Source organism: Spinacia oleracea, chromosome 4 (assembly GCF_020520425.1).
Source record: "Spinacia oleracea cultivar Varoflay chromosome 4, BTI_SOV_V1, whole genome shotgun sequence".
In the NCBI taxonomy this organism is placed as follows: domain Eukaryota; kingdom Viridiplantae; phylum Streptophyta; class Magnoliopsida; order Caryophyllales; family Amaranthaceae; genus Spinacia; species Spinacia oleracea.
The window spans coordinates 183,617,417-183,635,488 of record NC_079490.1 but is presented as its reverse complement, the minus strand read 5'-3'; the positions used below and the strand labels follow the sequence as shown (position 1 = coordinate 183,635,488).

At 32.6% G+C, this 18,072-nt stretch overlaps 1 protein-coding gene across 1 annotated transcript; it reads left to right on the top strand.

The window, feature by feature from the left end:
- Window positions 1-5,074: 5,074 nt before the first annotated feature.
- LOC110800622 (cytochrome P450 CYP72A219-like) lies at window positions 5,075-17,733 on the top strand. Its single transcript, XM_056843192.1, has 5 exons — window positions 5,075-5,679; window positions 9,808-10,025; window positions 10,926-11,170; window positions 16,182-16,578; window positions 17,168-17,733. Exons 1-5 carry the CDS (start codon window positions 5,397-5,399, stop codon window positions 17,591-17,593), a joined length of 1,569 nt encoding a protein of 522 aa, XP_056699170.1. The 5' UTR covers window positions 5,075-5,396; the 3' UTR covers window positions 17,594-17,733.
- Window positions 17,734-18,072: the final 339 nt, after the last annotated feature.

The window sequence follows — 18,072 nt, the reverse complement described above, 5'->3', positions numbered from 1 at the left end:
TACGAACATATAATTAAATAATCGCATGAATTTGTAATTAGTTACATGGAATTAATTCATCGCTTTAATTCTTTGCAAATGTATAAAATGTAAGGTTATGAACAATATATTCATGTGGAAAAACCATAAAGCCAAGAATCCAAATTAATTGCCACATAGTCAATTAGCATAATTAAGTATACATACAATGTGAGCCTTCCTTAGCTGCTCCCGAACCGAATAAGAACAAGTAAAGAACTTGAAATGTCGCCCCTCCGTAGAAAGTCCATAGTACGTCCGTATCCGCCTTAGATTCAACCAACTAGAATATTCTCTAAGGTTTTGTGCACTCGGGAAACTCACAAAGGTGATAGGCAAATATTAAACTCTCCCTTAAATTTAATGTGTTGTGTGTCTTATAAACTGTGATCATGAACCACATATTTATAGGGTGGAGATAGAGAAGTATAATATTACTAGGAATCAAATAACTAAACCCATTAGGATTCTAGTTAATTATATTTATTAGAATTCTAGGAATAATCAAACACCCAGAAGTCTAATTATTGTAGGATTAGGAAAACGAAAAACTAATGGCCCAAGTAACTTGGCGCCTAAGTTATGCGTGTGGGTCTTAGGCCTTGGCGCGCAAGGCTTGCTTGCCGCCCACACAGCCTTGCAGGCCACCCAGCCTTGGCACGCGCTGCAGGCCTGGCTAGGTCGCTGGCCCATTGTTGTTGCCTTGTTGCCTTCGCTAGGCGCTGGACTTCGTGCTCGGTTGGGCCTTGTGCCTGGCGCTGGCTTGTCGAGCTCGCAGGCCTTGCTCGTCGAGTGATGGGCTGGCTCGCTTGTCGGCATGTCGCTCGTCGTGCTTCCGTTTTGTTTTCCGATTCCGAAAATTATTTCCGAATTGAACAATATTTACGTTTCCGATAATATTTCCGATTCCGATAATATTTTCCGATTTCGACAATATTTTCCATTCCGCTAATATTTCCGTTTCGAATTCCGGCAATATTTCCTATCCCGGCAATATTTCTATTTCTGATAATGTTTTCCGATACGAACCATATTTCCGTTTCCGGTAATATATTCGTCATGGATAACATTTATATTTCCGTTATGAACCATATTTCCGTTTTCTGGTAATATATTCATTTCCGGGAATATTCTTTCTTTGCCTTATGATGATTTAGCTCCCACTGGAACAAAGATCCATCATTTACGATCACCATAAATAGAGTACTTAAATGAATATTATATTCACTTAAATACTTGATCCGTTTACGCACTATTTGTGTGACCCTACGGGTTCAGTCAAGAGTAAACAGTGGATTAATATTATTAATTCCACTTGAACTGAAGCGGCCTATATCCAAGCATTTAGATCATTTGATCTCACTGAATTATTAACTTGTTAATTAATACTGAACCGCATTTATTAGACTTAGGATTAAATGCATTAAACGCAAACTTAGACCAAGGCCCTATTGCCCACCTCGCCATGAGCAACGACGGATACATGAGGGGTGGGTGGGCCTTGGCCCGCCCCATAATCCAATTAAGTAGTTTATTCTGTATAAGTGAACACAATGTGTCATTTGGCTAAGATGGTGGCGGTCAATTTTGAAGACTTGCGCGTGCGGGTTCGAGGAAGCCATATATGATATATCCTTTATTGTTTTCCTATTTTCATTTCTTTCTCCTTTTATTGTTTTCCTATTTGAAGGGTCTTGGTCTTGTTAAATTATCTAACTTATGTCTGTCTTATTTTGATTACTAGGGGAGGCATATATACCTTTGCAAAGCATTGAATATATTCATTAAAAAAATTAACAATAATATATATATATATATATATATATATATATATATATATATATATATATAGAGAGAGAGAGAGAGAGAGAGAGAGAGGCTCCCGTAAGAACACTTCTTACGGTGAGAACACTCTCTTACGGTAAGAACACTTTCTATAATGGTATTTTCGTAATTTTTATAAACAAATTAACCAATTTAATTATTTTTTCACGTTTTTTTTTCATTATTTCTGATTTTCTGGCACTCTTTCTCTCTCTTCAGTTCCTCCCTCTTTCTCCAATTCTCTCTCCGGCCGGTCGTGGCCACCACCAACTTCCGCCGGTCGCTGCTCGCCAGTCATCACTTCTCGCCGCTCGCTGCTCGCCGGTCGTTGCTTGATTGTGGCGGCGATCACGGTGGTTCCTCTGACGTTTTCGAAATCGATTTCGCTGCTCACCGGCCACTCCTTCACGCGGTGGTTCCTTCTCACGGTGGTCACGTCTTGCAACTCGCCGCTCGCCGCAATTTGAAATCCTTGGTCGCCGCTCGCAGCAATCGAGTAAGTTAATGAATAGGTTTATTCAATCGATTTGAATCATTAAATTTCAATCTACGAGCATCGAGTTTTGAATTGAGAAATCGAGTTCGAAATCGATTGAAATCGATTTTGATTTTGTGAGTTGAGCAATCGATTTCAATTCAAAACTCGAACAAAACATTTGCGATCACCGGTGTTCTTCCTAGCATTTGCGATCCAGCAGCTGTGGCGGCAGAAGCGGTGGCGGCAGAAGTGGTGGCGGCAGCGGCGGAGTTGGAAGCGAGGGATCGGAGGCTGCGAAATTGAACAAAAAAGCCGGCGAAATCCAACCAGAGATCCAGTTCCAGCAGCAGTTCGCGGTGGTGGAAATCGTCGGTTATTATCTGCTTCTTCATGAAATTTTATTAGCCAAGTATGCTCAATGCCAAGCCCAGAAATAGTGAAATTGGCAATAAGGAAGAGTGGCAGCATAAATAGAATATACTGTAAATTTAGAACATGCTATAATAAATTTTAGAACATGCTATAATAAATTTTAGAACATGATTGAATACATTTAGAACATGCTATAATAAATTTAGAACACTGGTAAACAAAGTTAGAACACGCTTGAATAATTTTAGAATATGCTTGAATAATTTTAGAATATGTTTGAATAAAATGTAGGACATGGTTGAATAATTTTATAATACGTTTGAATCAATTTAGAACATGAGCTTGGAAATTTAGAACATGTTTACATGTATTGAATATGTTCTCATGTTCTAAATTTTGAAAATGGGGTTGAATAAATTTTGAACATTGTTGAATAATTTAGAACATGATTGAAAAAAGTTAGAACGTCGTTGCATAAATTTAGAACATGGTTGAACAAATTTAGAACATGGTTGAACAAATTTAGAACATCGTTGAATAAATTTAGAACATGAGTTTGAAACTTTAGAACATGAATTTGAAAATTTAGAACGTCGTTGAATAAATAGAACATGGTTGAACAAATTTTTAACATCGTAGAATAAATTTAAAACATGAGCTTGAAAATTTAGAACATGAGTTTGAAATTTTAGAACATGTTTGAATAAATTTAGAACATGGTTGAACAAATTTAGAACATGGTTGAATAAATTTAGAACGAGCTTGAAAATTTTAGAACATGTTTGAATAATTTAGAACATGGTTGAACAAATTTAGAACATCGTTGAATAAATTTAGCATGCTTGAATAAATTTAGAACATGAGCTTGAAAATTTAGAACATGGTTGATTAATTTTAGAACATGCTTGAATTAATTTAGAACATGAGCTTAAAAATTTAGAACATGGTTGAATCAAAATAAAACATGTTTAAATAAATTTAGAACATGGTTGAAAAAATTTAGAACATGGTTGAACAAATTTAGAACATGCTTGAATAAATTTAGAACATGAGCTTGAAAATTTAGAACATTGTTGAATAAATTTAGAACATGGTTAAATAAATTTAGAACATGGTTGAACAAATTTAGAACATGGTTGAGCAAATTTTGAACATGGTTGGACAAATTTCGAACATGTTTGAACAAATATAGAATATGGAGAGTGTAGAAGTGTTCTTACCGTAAGAAGTGTTCTTACATAAGGAGGTGTTCTTACCGGATCCCTCCCCTATATATATATATATATATATATATATATATATATATATATATATATATATATATATATATATATATATATATATATATATATATATATATATATATATATATATATATATATATATATATATATACGACATTTTTTTTATTTTAGATACGAATGAGTCAAAGATGCTAAATAATTACGAATATGGGAGAAAGATTCTAATATGTGACTTATAATATACAAACCCTCAATCCCGCTACTGATACTATTACTTAAAAATTTATGTGCATATTCAAAAGGTTTTCTGTATATATAGAAAAAGGACCAAATGATCGATATTTAAATTGTTATACGAAGTATGCATATTTATCTACTTGGCATCATATTATTTTATTAAAATTCGATATTTATATGTCATCAAGATCAATTCGAAAAAGATAAGCATTGAAATATTATATTAATTTAATTTAATATATTCACTTCAATCTATGTTCAAAAAATATTAATTATCAAAAAAAATCGATAAACAATACATTTGGTCGATTTTTAATGTCAAAAATTATTTAAATAAGTGTATTGTTTATCGATTTTTAAATGTATTATTTTAACAAAAGGTCTTGCGCGCACTAGGTGTACAATAAATTTATCGTACACCAAAATAACTTTTACCCATTTTTTTGTAACTTTAACCTAGTTTTGATTAACTTTTATATTAGTAAAAAAACGTTGATAGATAAATATTTTAAAGAGTTAAATGATTAATTTTATACATTATTAGTGATTTTGAAGAAATAAGTTTTATTAACATGAAAAAAAAAAATTCACTAAAAAATGAATAACTTTTTCATATATAAGCTTAACTTTTAAACTTTTTGAGTTAACTTTTACTCTTGTGTACAATATTTATTGTACAACCCTTGTAAATAAGAATTAGTGTTATTTTAATTTTTTTGACAATTAATCCTGAATCCGCCGCCGATCCGATACAAAAATTCTGAATCTGCCGCTGACCATGAGGATTGCTCAGTTAAAGAACTTACAAAACCAACGTCATCTATCTCAAATTAGTCAATCTAATTACGCAGTTCAAAAGTTGAATAACTCTCGAACATAACATAACTATGGGGCTTAAACTTGTGAAGGTGAGTTACGTTCCTACTAATTTTGTGTTGGTTAAAGTATTTGAAGACTTGGTCATCACGAAAGATTTATCAATAAAGTGATATGGATCTTTTGGAAAAATAGTAGAAACCTCTCAAAAAGTCATCATACGTGATATGTTTGCCCATTGCGGTGATGAGTTTATAATTCATGGAAACTTCAAAGACGGTTCTATTATTTCCAGCCCCACATATATATACTCATAGAAATCTACCTATTCTCATCCACAATACTCTTATCTCTATCTCTTTCCCTCCTTTTCTCTTGGTGTAAGTTCATCGATCTACAAACTACAAATGGAAGTAACAAGAATATCAATAGGAATTTCGTTGGTTTTTGTTGTATTAGTTAGTGTATTATGGTCTATTTTAAATTGGATATGGTTTAAGCCAAAGAGATTAGAGAAATGCCTTAGGAACCAAGGGTATAAAGGTAATTCTTATAGGCTTTTGCATGGTGACACCAAAGATAGAGCTTCTATGACTATGGAAGCTAGATCACAGCCTCCTTTGCCACTTATGTCCAATGATATTCTTCCACGTGTTGTCCCGTTCTTCATTCACACTCTTAACACATATGGTATGTTTTTTTCTTCTTCTTCTTCTTCTTCTTATTTCTTCTTCTCGATAAGCCGAATAACAGTTTTAAGATAAGATGTTAAGTGTATCTTATTTAAATGTTTTTTATATAAATATTGCACTATGGTTGATTTTACGCTTTTCAACGCATATTTTAACTTTTAATTAGTGTGTGGCCCGGGCGATGCCCTGGTTTCTACTTTGCATAATTAAAATTGGAGATTCTTTTTCAACTCAATATTTGACCAAAATGCATTTAGTCCATAAAAGTGAAAAGATTCATTGAGTTCATCAATTACACATGTACGTTACTGTCACTTATTATCATGCCAAATAATTTTTCAGTTAGATCATCTTACAATTCGTTTAATTTATTTTCTAATGGAACTACGTTCTTCAAATTAATAAGATATATGCATGGCATTTATGTAGTTGATGCTTATGAGACTTATGATATATATCATGTTTAATTCATTGTTCTCCTAATATTTTAATTGCTATTTTTTATTCCATAAAAAATAAAAGGTAACATAAAGATTTAGTTGTTTTAGACTTCATGTTTACATGTGTTTATAAATTAATGTGCATGGATAAACAACAATTAATTGTTGGTTAAGACGGTAATGAGAATTATTCTCCAAACGTGAGGTAAATAGGAGAGTTCTACATGACACATAAACTTTTTTCGCAACGCCTTTTAATATATTAGTATAGATATAATATCTTAAATTACGTATAAATTAAAATTATAAAAAATGTATATGTAAAAAATATATATTAATACATATCTAACAAAATATCACGTGACTACAATTTTTTCTTAAATAAGAATCATGAAAAATGAATAAAATTTTATGTGAATAATGTTAAAATCAAGATGGTGCGATATCTATATAACGGTTGAAGTAATATGATCTCTTAAATTACCCAAATAAATATTGTAAGTTTATTCAACTTATCTCAAAGATTTTTTTTTTAATAGATTATCATTCTGCTTAGTTATTTATGTATTATTTTGTTTTAGTTTCCTCTTATATATTATTTAATATTATTCAATAGAGCAATAATATTTTACTAAAAAAGATATTTTCTTCTCATTTTATTTTTACGGAGTAGTTATTTCAGGGTTACAAGTTACAGATAACCATTGATAAGCTAGAGCTTTTTAACACAAATCAAAGCTAAAATAAGTTATATTAAGATGGAAATAGGACACATACCAGGAACACCATTTATCAAAAAGTGATACATATTTAAAAACAAAGGGTAACAAGTTGAGATAAATAAAAGTCAAATGGATAGAAATTTATCAGTCCTGTTTAACTTTTCCTCTTTTTTCTCTTTATCTTATATTCTTGTCCCATTGTTTTAGAATATTCAACATATATACTCTGTATAGTAGTACTTCCTCCGTTCCGGAAATACCGCACCATTTGTTTTTTTTACACTATTCACACTACGACTTTGGTCATTTTTTGTGATTTGCACGTAATGAAATTTTATTCATGTGGGATCGTGTTAGATTCATACTGATACATGTTTTCTAAATATTAATTTTTTATAATTTTTACTTAGACACGATCTGAGATATTAAGAGTCAAAGTAATGATTAGAAGACTAAAAGTCAACATGGTGCGATATTTTCGGAACGGAGGAAGTATGTAGAATATTCTACCTATTACCTATTTTAGTTTGCTTATTACGGAGTACGTAGTACCACGTGATAAGTTAACCTTCCATTTTTTGTTCTTAATTATTTTCATTTGCTTCAGGAGTATGTTGTTAAAAATTATCGTTTACTACAATTAGGAGGTTTGTTCTCTTTCCACATCATCATAGTACAGAGTCCGGATCCTCTAGAGTTTTAATAAAACTCTACAAGGTAGAGTTATATTTAAACCATACATTTTAAAATAAATGGCTCATATTGATGAGAAAAAATTAGGGGAATTTTGGAAAGATAATATATGAACTATTGATTTTTCATTCAATGGTTGATATGCTTAAACTCTACATTTCTTCAATAATAGTAAACCTTTCTTCAATAATAGTAAATCTATCAAATGGTTTGTATGTGGGGTCCAGTAATACATATTATATTATTACTTCACTTTTTTAATATTTATAAAAAAATAATAAAAGCAAAATTATATTTTCTTATCATTTATTTTGACAAGTGACCACCAAAAAAATTGCCAAGTAAAAAAGAGTAACCGGTTTGTAAAAACAAACCTCACACAAACTCACCCAACATAGGTAGGTTTGTTAACAAACCTCAAAACTTCTCCACAAACCTTGCTATTGCTAATGCCCTTACTCCATATTCCGGTCAAGTAGTCCACTAATAATATTATAATTAGCCTTTAATTTTAATTAATTAATAAAAATTAAACCCCCAAAAAAATCAAAGTTAAATCCCAAAAACTATCCAAAAATTAACCAAAATTTTAAAATTCCAAAAGTATTAAAAATAAACATTTGGAATTTTTGTCGGGACTTATCATTTTGGTTTTTAAAATTTTTTGGTTTAGTTCGTTCATAATAAAATTTAAAGTGATCAGTTCCAGAAAAAAAAATCCCAAAAATAAATCACGATTAATTTTGGAATTTTTTAATTTTCTTTTAAAATTTTGTGTAATTTTTGGGATTTAATTTTATGAGTTTTTTTTGAGGTTAATTATAATGATTATAGTATAATAAGGGTTAAATATAATTTCATTACCATACTAACTGCTCGGGATATGGATTAAGGTAGAAATGACATCAATTGTTAAAAAGGTAGGTAATAATTGACAAATTTTAACAAGCTAGATAGTAATTGACAAACTCTCTAACTATGTAGGTAGTAGTAATTGACAAATTTTTCTTTTATAAAAAAGAGGAAATTTGAGAAAAAAAAAAAATACCGAACGACTCGATAAATTAATAACATTCACCAATTTAGAATGAAGTGGATGTAAATTCTGGTCATTGCAACAAAACCTTTCTCGATCAATCAATATTTTCCTGGAAACAATTATTTTTTCACAAATTCTTATTTATAATGGGTTTACAATAAATATTGTGCATCGGAATAAAAGTTGACTCAAAATGCTTAAAAGTTACATTTATATATGTAAAAGTTATCTATTTTTTAATGATAAATTTTTTCATTTGAATAAAAATTATTTCTTCAAAATCACTAATAATGTACTCCGTATAAATTAATCATTTAACCCTTTAAAATGTTTATCTATCAACTTTTTAATTTTATAATATAAAAGTTACAAAAAAATAGGTTAAAGTTACAAAAAACTGCATAAAAGTTACAATCCGTGGACTATGGACCGTGGTGCACATAGAGCATGGTGCACTTAAAGAACATACGTGCATAAGCAAAAGAACATGACACTACGGCAAAAGAACATGCGATATAATATTTCGGATTTTTTGTCATTTAACACCTTAAAAAAACTAGTTTTTGTAATTTAACACCTTACTTATTTTTTTATTGTTTTTAAACACCTTAAAAAACAAAAAAAATTAGAAATCAACACCACTTGACAATTTTTGTTAGAAAAAACATTAGTTTTTAACTATGCTAAAGTTCCCAAGGCATGATATGGTGGTAAACAACTCCTTCTACCATCAAATTATGCTTTGGAAGTTATAGCATGATTAAAAATCAACGTTTTTTTCTTATGGAAATCGTTAAGCGGAGTTGATTTATAAATTTTTAAATTTTTAAGGTGTTTAAATATAATAAAAAATAAGTAAGGTGTTTAATTACAAAAACTAATTTTTTTAAGGTGTTAAATGACAAAAAATCCTAATATTTCACTTTTTGTTATAAAAATAATATATTATTTTACTATTTATTAAAAACCTAAATAAAAAAAAATACCCATGTTCTTTTCTCGTAACAGATGTTCTTTCAATTATATACTTGTGTTCTTAAGGTGCACCATGCTCTATGTGCACCATGGTCCACCTTCTAAATTGCGTAAAAGTTATCTGGGTGTACAATAAATTTATTGTACACCTTGTGCGCACAAGACCTTTTGTTATTTTTTCTCTAAATACGTAAATACCCTTTATACAAGAAGTTATCTATTCTCATTCTTTGTATAAACATGCCTATTTGGCACAGGAAGAAGATGCTTTGTATGGAATGGTCCAGTGCCGTTGGTGACCATTGCAGAACCAGAGCTTATAAGGGAAGTGTTAATGAAGATACACGAGTTTCAAAAGCCAGTAACAAATCCACTGTTAAAGAAAGTTGCCTCTGGTTTGGTTATGTTAGAGGGTCAAATGTGGGCTAATCGGAGGAAGCTCCTCACTCCTGCTTTCCACATGGATAAGTTAAAGGTTATTTTTATATTTCCTTGGTCTTTTTTAGTTCTAAAACTAGATTAAATCATGTGCATGCACGGATTTTGATCATTTTTTCACAAAATATTTAACTGAATATTTCCCCACCTACTGCATAGTTATAACATTTTTAACATATTCGTTTAAATTTATTCATCTAATATGCATATTTAAAATGCTAATATGGTAATTTGACCAAAATATTGAGTGATATATTTTTCATTATTAATATAGCGGTTTGACTAAAATATTACCAATTTAGAATAATTATTATTACGTCGTATCTATTATGCCATAATTTATAAACTAAATTTTGTTTCCATACATAAATAGTTTATAAAAAAAAAAAGGTAGAGAATAAAAATAAAATAAAACAGATACACTTTTTTGGGAAAGTGTTTTTTTGGCGTGAAAAAATCGCACCACGAATTGACACATGTTATTCCTTAGGTCTCTTTTAATATATAGTAATAGATACTCCCTCCGTCCCAGATTAGTTGTTACACTTTCCTTTTTCGTCTGTCCCAAATTAGTTGTTACACTTCTAAATTAGGAATGACCCCACAATTATTATATTATATCTCTCTTCCCACTAACTTTTTTTTTGTCCATACACCCTCTCATTCAATTAAAAAAATACTCCACTAAGTCCTATCACATCTACTTTTTTAATAAAATAACAATTGATAACCAAACAACCACTTATCACCTAAAACTTTGTGCAAAGGTAAGTGTAACAACTAATTTGGGACGGAGGGAGTATTGATTTTTTTTTATTAGTTAGTCTATCTGATTATCCAATTTGCTTTAACAGACATGCATGATACTCAAAGCAACCAGATGATTCAACATTTAAGTTATTAATCCTTTTTAACTGTTTATGGTGACTTGTTGCAGTATATGATTCCCGCATTATGGGAAAGCTCTAATTGTATGGTCAAGGAGTGGGAAGAAATGGTATCGGAGAAAGGTTCGCTTGAAATTGAAGTGTGGTCACATTTGCATATATTATCAGCTGATCTCATTTCTAGAGCTGCGTTTGGAAGTAGTTATGAAGAAGGGAAGAGAATATTTGAACTCTTAACTGAACAAATTCAGATTGCGGTTCCAGTTTTCAATTCAGTTTATATTCCTGGTTGGAGGTAACTCTAAATTAATTATGGATATATGTTTTCGTATCTGATTAAGCTAGAGAATTTCCAGTGCATAGTATTCAATTTTTAACATACTAGTATAGCATTAATCACACAGGCCACAACTACGTATAAGTTACGAAGGCCATGTTCTTCTGAGCTTGTTTGGTTGAACTGAACTGAACTTAACTTAACTGAATGAAGCTGAACTGAACTGAATGAATAGTATAAGAAAAATAAAAAATAACAATAATAAACAGCAATAATAATAATCGTGAGTGCTCATCTGCCGTTAAACGACAACGGCAAGAAGAGAGCATTGCTAATGATATTCGTATTTGGAGTGAGGCGGGTGATAATATGCTGCTTTTGCGGGAAACTTTGGCAGCTGGATCCCCTCAATTGATAGATGTTGACGAAGACCTTGATTTGGAAGAGCGTAATATCAAGCAGTGTCGTAGGAAGATTTGTGATGGCCATTACCCCGCCGTAGTCCGGGTTCTTTCTTCTTCTGGCATTGCTCATTATAATGAGGTTACTCTCGCGGATTTACAAAATCTATCAAAACACGCTTCTTCTCCAGCTCCATCCTTGCGTGACATACCTGTTGATCACCATCATCCCATCGCTACTTCTGCTGTTGTTTTGGACCGGATTAAGAGTTTTCCACGTGGCAACATCATGTGGGAGGGACGGTTTACGAGCTCAACACTTTATGTATTGCTTGAGTGGTGTTGTTGTGGCTGTTTCAGATGAGTTAGTGACTCTATTTCTGACTGGAAAATATCTTATGGATTTGGGAGAGTATATTGTTAGTGCTCCTCTGACACCTCTTGTCGAGCCCGATGGTGGTATTCAACCTATAGCTGTGGGTATTGTTTGGTTGCGTCTGGTTTTGAAGGTCGGTGCTGTTATGGTTGGCCAGTCTTCGAGAAGTTATTTTTATGGTCTTCAATTTGGTGTTGGGGTTTCTGTAAGTGGTGAGGCAATTCTTCATTATGTGAATCGGTTGATCAAAGATCGCGATACTGATATGGATCTTTCAATGTTGTTGGTGGATTTTCAAAATGCCTTCAATTTAGTTGATCGAGCGGTCATGTTACGTGAAGTTCATCTTTGTTGTCCGGTCATTTCGCATTGGATTAAATTCTTCTACTCTAATCTAGCCAGATTGTATTATGGGGATCACACCTTATGGTCGTCTCAAGGGGTGCAGCAGGGTGATACCCTTGGTCATCTGCTTTTTACTTTGATTTTACAACCCCCGGTCTATAAATCAGAGACTATTTTGATGTATGTCTTTAAGCGTGGTATTTGGATGAATATACCATTATTGGTGACATCTTGGTGGTGGGGAATGTTTTGTAGTTGATTATGGAGGAAGCGCCTCATTTCGGGTTACTTCTCAGTTTGGAAAAAATCAAAGTTTTTTGGCCTATAGAAGACCCTCGAAGCAGGCTTGCGGGTGTCTTTCCCCCTAATATTAATCGAACTTTGCATGTTGTTAAGTTTCTTGGTGGTGCCGCCTGTTCCAATTCCGTTTTAGTGGTGAGCTTGTGATGCAGAGGGTGACAGGCCAAGACCATTGTGCTTATGGATATGGTTGTTAAGCTTGATGATCCTGGTATTATTTGTTGTTACTTAGGGCATGTACCAGAGTTTCTAAAACTCTACTTTTCTTTGAGTAGATTTCCTCCTTCTATTTTGAGGCAGCTCAACGCACATTCGATGGGGCACTTATCTTCCTTGGAGCGTATTGTTACTGCTTCGGGGCCTGGGTTTAGCGATTGGTAGTGGCGACTTGCCACCTTACCTTTTGCGTTTGGGGGGCTTAATGTTTATTTCGCAAGTAATGTTCATCATTATGTTTTTCTTGCCTCTCGATTACAGTCTGTTGTTTGCAGACAAAGCTTCTACGATATGCTGGCATTGTTGGTCTTGGTCGAGACTTTGAAGATGCGTTGAGCCTATTTAATAGAATTGTGGAGTCTGAAATTTTGAGTAATCTAGTAAGGTCGCTGCCCCTAAACTCATGAAATAATTGGCAGATATATATTTCACAAAGGTTACTGCATCTGCAGAATCCAACTTTTCTTTATCTCCTCGACAATCGGAAGTGTGGAAATCGCAGCAGGGAGATCACACCTCTGCTTGGCTTTAGGCGGTCCCCATATCGGGTTTGGGACTGGAATGAATGCTAAGACTTACCGTTGTGTGTTGTGTTACCGGTTGGGTGTTCCTTTGTTCTCTATTTCGACACCATGTTTTTCTTTTTCCAGGATTTTTGCAGGGTATATCTTCGGTGATCATGAGTGTCGTGTGCTGGTATTATGGGTATTAAACATAGGCATAATGTTGTTCGGGTCACCCTTGTTGATGTTTGTTTTCGGTCTGGGATTTTGGAAAGGAAATATGTTTATATGAAACTGTCTGGAGGGAACGATGGAGCTCTCCGAGCTGCACACGTGTTACTCCATTCTTGGGAACGGGGTCTGGATGTGTGTGTTGACCGGCCTGACAAGATCTTCTCATTAGACACAATCTGGGTTGTCTGGCTTTGTCCATGGACGGGTTGTGACTAATGCGGCTAATCGAAAGCGGGTTGAGTACGAAGCAAGTTGTCAGGAAATTGGTTATGGTTTTCTTCAATTCCTTTATCTTGATGTTACATTGTTGAAGCAGGTTCAGAAGTTCTCTAAGACTCAAGACATTGAGGCTCGTGTCGCTGCTCATATCTTCACCAGGATAGGCTTTGCTATAGATAGAGGAGTGAGGGCCCATATTGTATCTCGGCTTTCCATTTTTTTTATTTTTTATTTTTAATTGTGATTGACTTTGTTAGCATTAGATTTATAATAACAATAACAATAACAATAACAATAACAATAACAATAATAATAAGGAATAATTGAGTGGAAAAATCCCAACTTTGAACGATTCACTTTTATTAATCCCAACTATGGTTTTTTTTTTAATAATCCAAACTTTTACCCCTAATGACTTTTAACAATCCCAAAAACCGGTAACCTGTTAAAATGGTAAACACTTGCAAACTTGGACTTGGGCTTTTAGTTTCTCTCTAAAAAATTTGGTACACGTCATTCATTCAATATCCATTCACCCAAAGTTAAACCCTTTTTGTTTTTCATCTGCTGTAAAATAAAATAAAAACAAAAATCAAACACCTTCCATGCTCGTATGTTTAACCTTAGATTGTAATTTGACAATTTTTTGATTGTAAAAGGAGGTTCATTTTGACATTTTTGTTTTTACCTTGTGTTATTTGTTTAATTTGGCAGGTAAATAAACTTAAATCATACTACATCATCTTCATCGTGCTTCATTTGGTAACCACCATTTCTGCTATGGTTGTATCCCTTTCAAATAACTGAAATCAAAGGTCATCAACCTTGTTACTACTATTAAGTTACTGGTAGTAACCCATTTAAATAAATTGAACTCTGTATCCTTTAAAAAAAACCCAAAGGAATACACCCCCTTGAACCTGAAAATGACCCGCTGGATCTAACATATGAGGTTTACTTCGTTCAGCTATTAAATGTCACATTAAAATATGAGGTTTGAAAACATTTAAAATTTTGGGTGGAGAATCAAAGAAAATGACGAAATGAGAAACAAGGGTTATAAGGAGATTTATTAAGGAAAATAAATAAGGGGGAATAAATGCATTTAAAGAAAAAAAAACTAACTCTCTATTGCCATGTCAGCGCCACGCCATACATTACCTGCTACAGTAAGTAACTTACCTGCTAGGCCCGTTAAAAGTCAATAGGTGTAAAAGTTCGGATTATTAAAAAAAAACTTATAGTTGGGATTATTAAAAGCAAACTACCTAAAGTTGGGATTATTCTGGTCAATTAATCCTAATAATAATAATTAATAGTAATATTTAACATTATAATAATAATAATAATAATAATAATAATAATAATAATAAAATTAGATCATTAATGTAGGGACTAGGGGGGCAAGAATTGGTTACGGAAACGGAAACAACCCATACTAGGATTGTGTTATGATTAGACTTTCATTAATTTGGATATAGGACCAATTGCTTGTTGGTTCAGTGGTGATTAGTGCTGAACTTGGTAGAGATAACCCGTGTTCGATCCCCCGCAATAACAATTGGGAGGGGACTGGAACCTATCCACCCTGAACTCGCCCCGAATCCGAATTAGCTCTAAGGGTGAACCGGGTGCTAACACCAAAAAATTAATTTGGACATAGGATTTCTCTTTTAAGAAATTTTATAAGGGAGCCCTAGGACTTGTGAATTGTAATGCATGTGAGCTATGAACTATGCAACATTTATATGTTGTGCGTTTCTTTGGGTCCAATGTGGTTGTAACAATTTCACTCAGTGGTGTATCTTCCTTGTGGCCTGGGCGGGTTTGGCCCATCCGTGCGAAAATATTCGAAATGCATTTTTAGTTTTGTTCCCCCTAAAATTTGAGTATAATGACATAAATTTCATGCTCAATTATTTTAATTTTTCTACTGGTTCCCTTCATGAAGGTTTTGTTTGGTTGAGGGGATTTGGAAGGAAAAGAAGAAAATGAATTGGTTTTATTATGTTCCCGTGCTTGGTTATATAAATTACATAGGATTTGATGGGAAAAGAGAAAAAATGAGAGGAAAGATCATTTGTAAACATTTAAGTTTTCTGTCCTGCCAAAATTGGAGGAATTTGAGAGGAAAGACAAAATTAAAAGCTGTCATTTATATTTCTTTTCCCTTCCCTTCCCTTCCCTTCATTTCCTTCCCTTAAACTAAACACAGGAAAATAAAATCCCTTTCCTTTCCATTATTTTCTTTTCTTTTCCCTTCCTTTCTTTTCTCTTCCTTTCCTTTAATAATAATGAACGAAATAGGGCCGAAATTGTTCAAGATTCGCTAATCTGCTATTGATTTTAGTTGAACCAGGTTAACAATTTTTGTGATTTTTTCATGTTTCTCTAATTATATTTGTTTTTTTTTTTTTTTTTTTTTTGTATTTTAGATTTGTCCCAACCAAGGCAAACCGAAGGATAGTGGAACTTGACAGGGAAATCCGCACCCTACTAAAAGGTGTTATTGAAAAGAGAAAGCAAGCAATTAAAGCAGGAGAAAAGCCAAAGGATGACTTATTAGGAATACTATTGGAGTCAAATTTTGTAGGCATTGGACACGGAAATAAAAAACAATTACAACATCGCATTGAGTTAACAATTGAAGAAGTGATAAATGAAAGTAAGTTATTTTACTTAGCAGGTCAAGGCACCACTTCTACGTTACTTGTATGGACACTAATCATGTTGGCAAGGCATCAAAACTGGCAAGCTCGAGCTCGTGAAGAGGTTTTAAACACGTTTGGAAATCGTAACCCTGACTTTCAAGGACTAAATCATCTTAAAATTGTAAGTTCAAAGGTTAATCTCTATCGATTCGAAATAGTTGTTATATTAAAGTTTTATTTATTTTCATCTTTTAGGTATATGTTCTAGCTAATTAAATTACCTATAGTCATTCACATAAATTTATCAAGTAAAGTATTAATCATCATTTTAAAAAGAAAAATACTAAAGTCATGCACTATTCTAAATTATAACGCGCGTGTTATAAATATTGACACTACTATTTTAAGACATGAAGGTTTGCATGTCGTGTGTCTTCTCCTTGCTTTTCTATGTTTTATTTTTTATTTTTTTTTATTATTATTTACATTGAGATCCTAATTTTACTTTATATGAATAAATAAAATTCTTATATGACTCTCTATATATTTTTAATTAATTTATTTACGTTCATAACATCCTAATTTATTAATGATGGGATACTTAATTAGTTCATTACCCTTTAACTTCTATATCAATGTACATCATTATGTTTTGATTAAAATATAAAAGTTGAGCATAACACAAACAAAAAAATGGAGGGAGTACGTACTACTGAATTAAGACGCATGTTTATAAGTAATTAACATCTTAGCTTGTTTTATCTTTGTAGGTTAACATGATACTACAAGAGGTACTTAGGTTATATCCCCCGGTTTTAGAATTAAACCGTACAGTTAACAAAGATATTAGAGTCGGAGATGTCTTCTTACCTGCAGGTGTGTTAGTTAACCTCCCAATACTCCTTATACAACAAGATGAAAAACTATGGGGTGATGATGCTAAAGAATTTAAGCCAGAAAGGTTTAGTGAAGGAATCTCGAAGGCGACGAAAGGGAACATGTCATTTTTCTCATTTGGGTGGGGCCCAAGAATATGCATTGGATCAAATTTTGCCATGATTGAAGCCAAAATGACATTAGCTTTGATTCTACAACGTTTCTCTTTTGAACTTTCGCCGTCTTATGCTCATGCTCCATCCGCCATTGGAGCACTTAAACCTCAATTCGACGCTCCAATCATCTTCAACAAACTATAGGTTGATTATTATTTTATGTAACTTTAAACGACTAAAATCCATTGTTATAATAGCAATTTGTGTTGTAAAATAAGGTAAAGGAAGGTTCTAATTACCACTTTCATATGGATGTTTAAAGCAATATATACGTACTACTGATACTTATGTTTTGTTTTCAAGCAACATTTTCCATCTTAGAACACGTGGACTAACCGACTCTCTTTTATTGGGTCCTGTTAGAGTAGTCTTTTATATGGTGAGTTTTGTTGTTGGGAATTATCCCACATTGATAGAATGGAGATGGAAGAAGTAGTTTAAATTAGTAGTCTCTTGGCTAAGTCCAATCAACCTTTTCGATCTATCTTTATGGATACTTATTCCAAATATGTACTCAACTTCTCTCTAGTCTTTTATATATAGAGAAACAACTTTTAAATCATTCATAGACAGATTAAATTATGACTCATACACACACCAAAAAAAAAAAAAAATTAGTAATA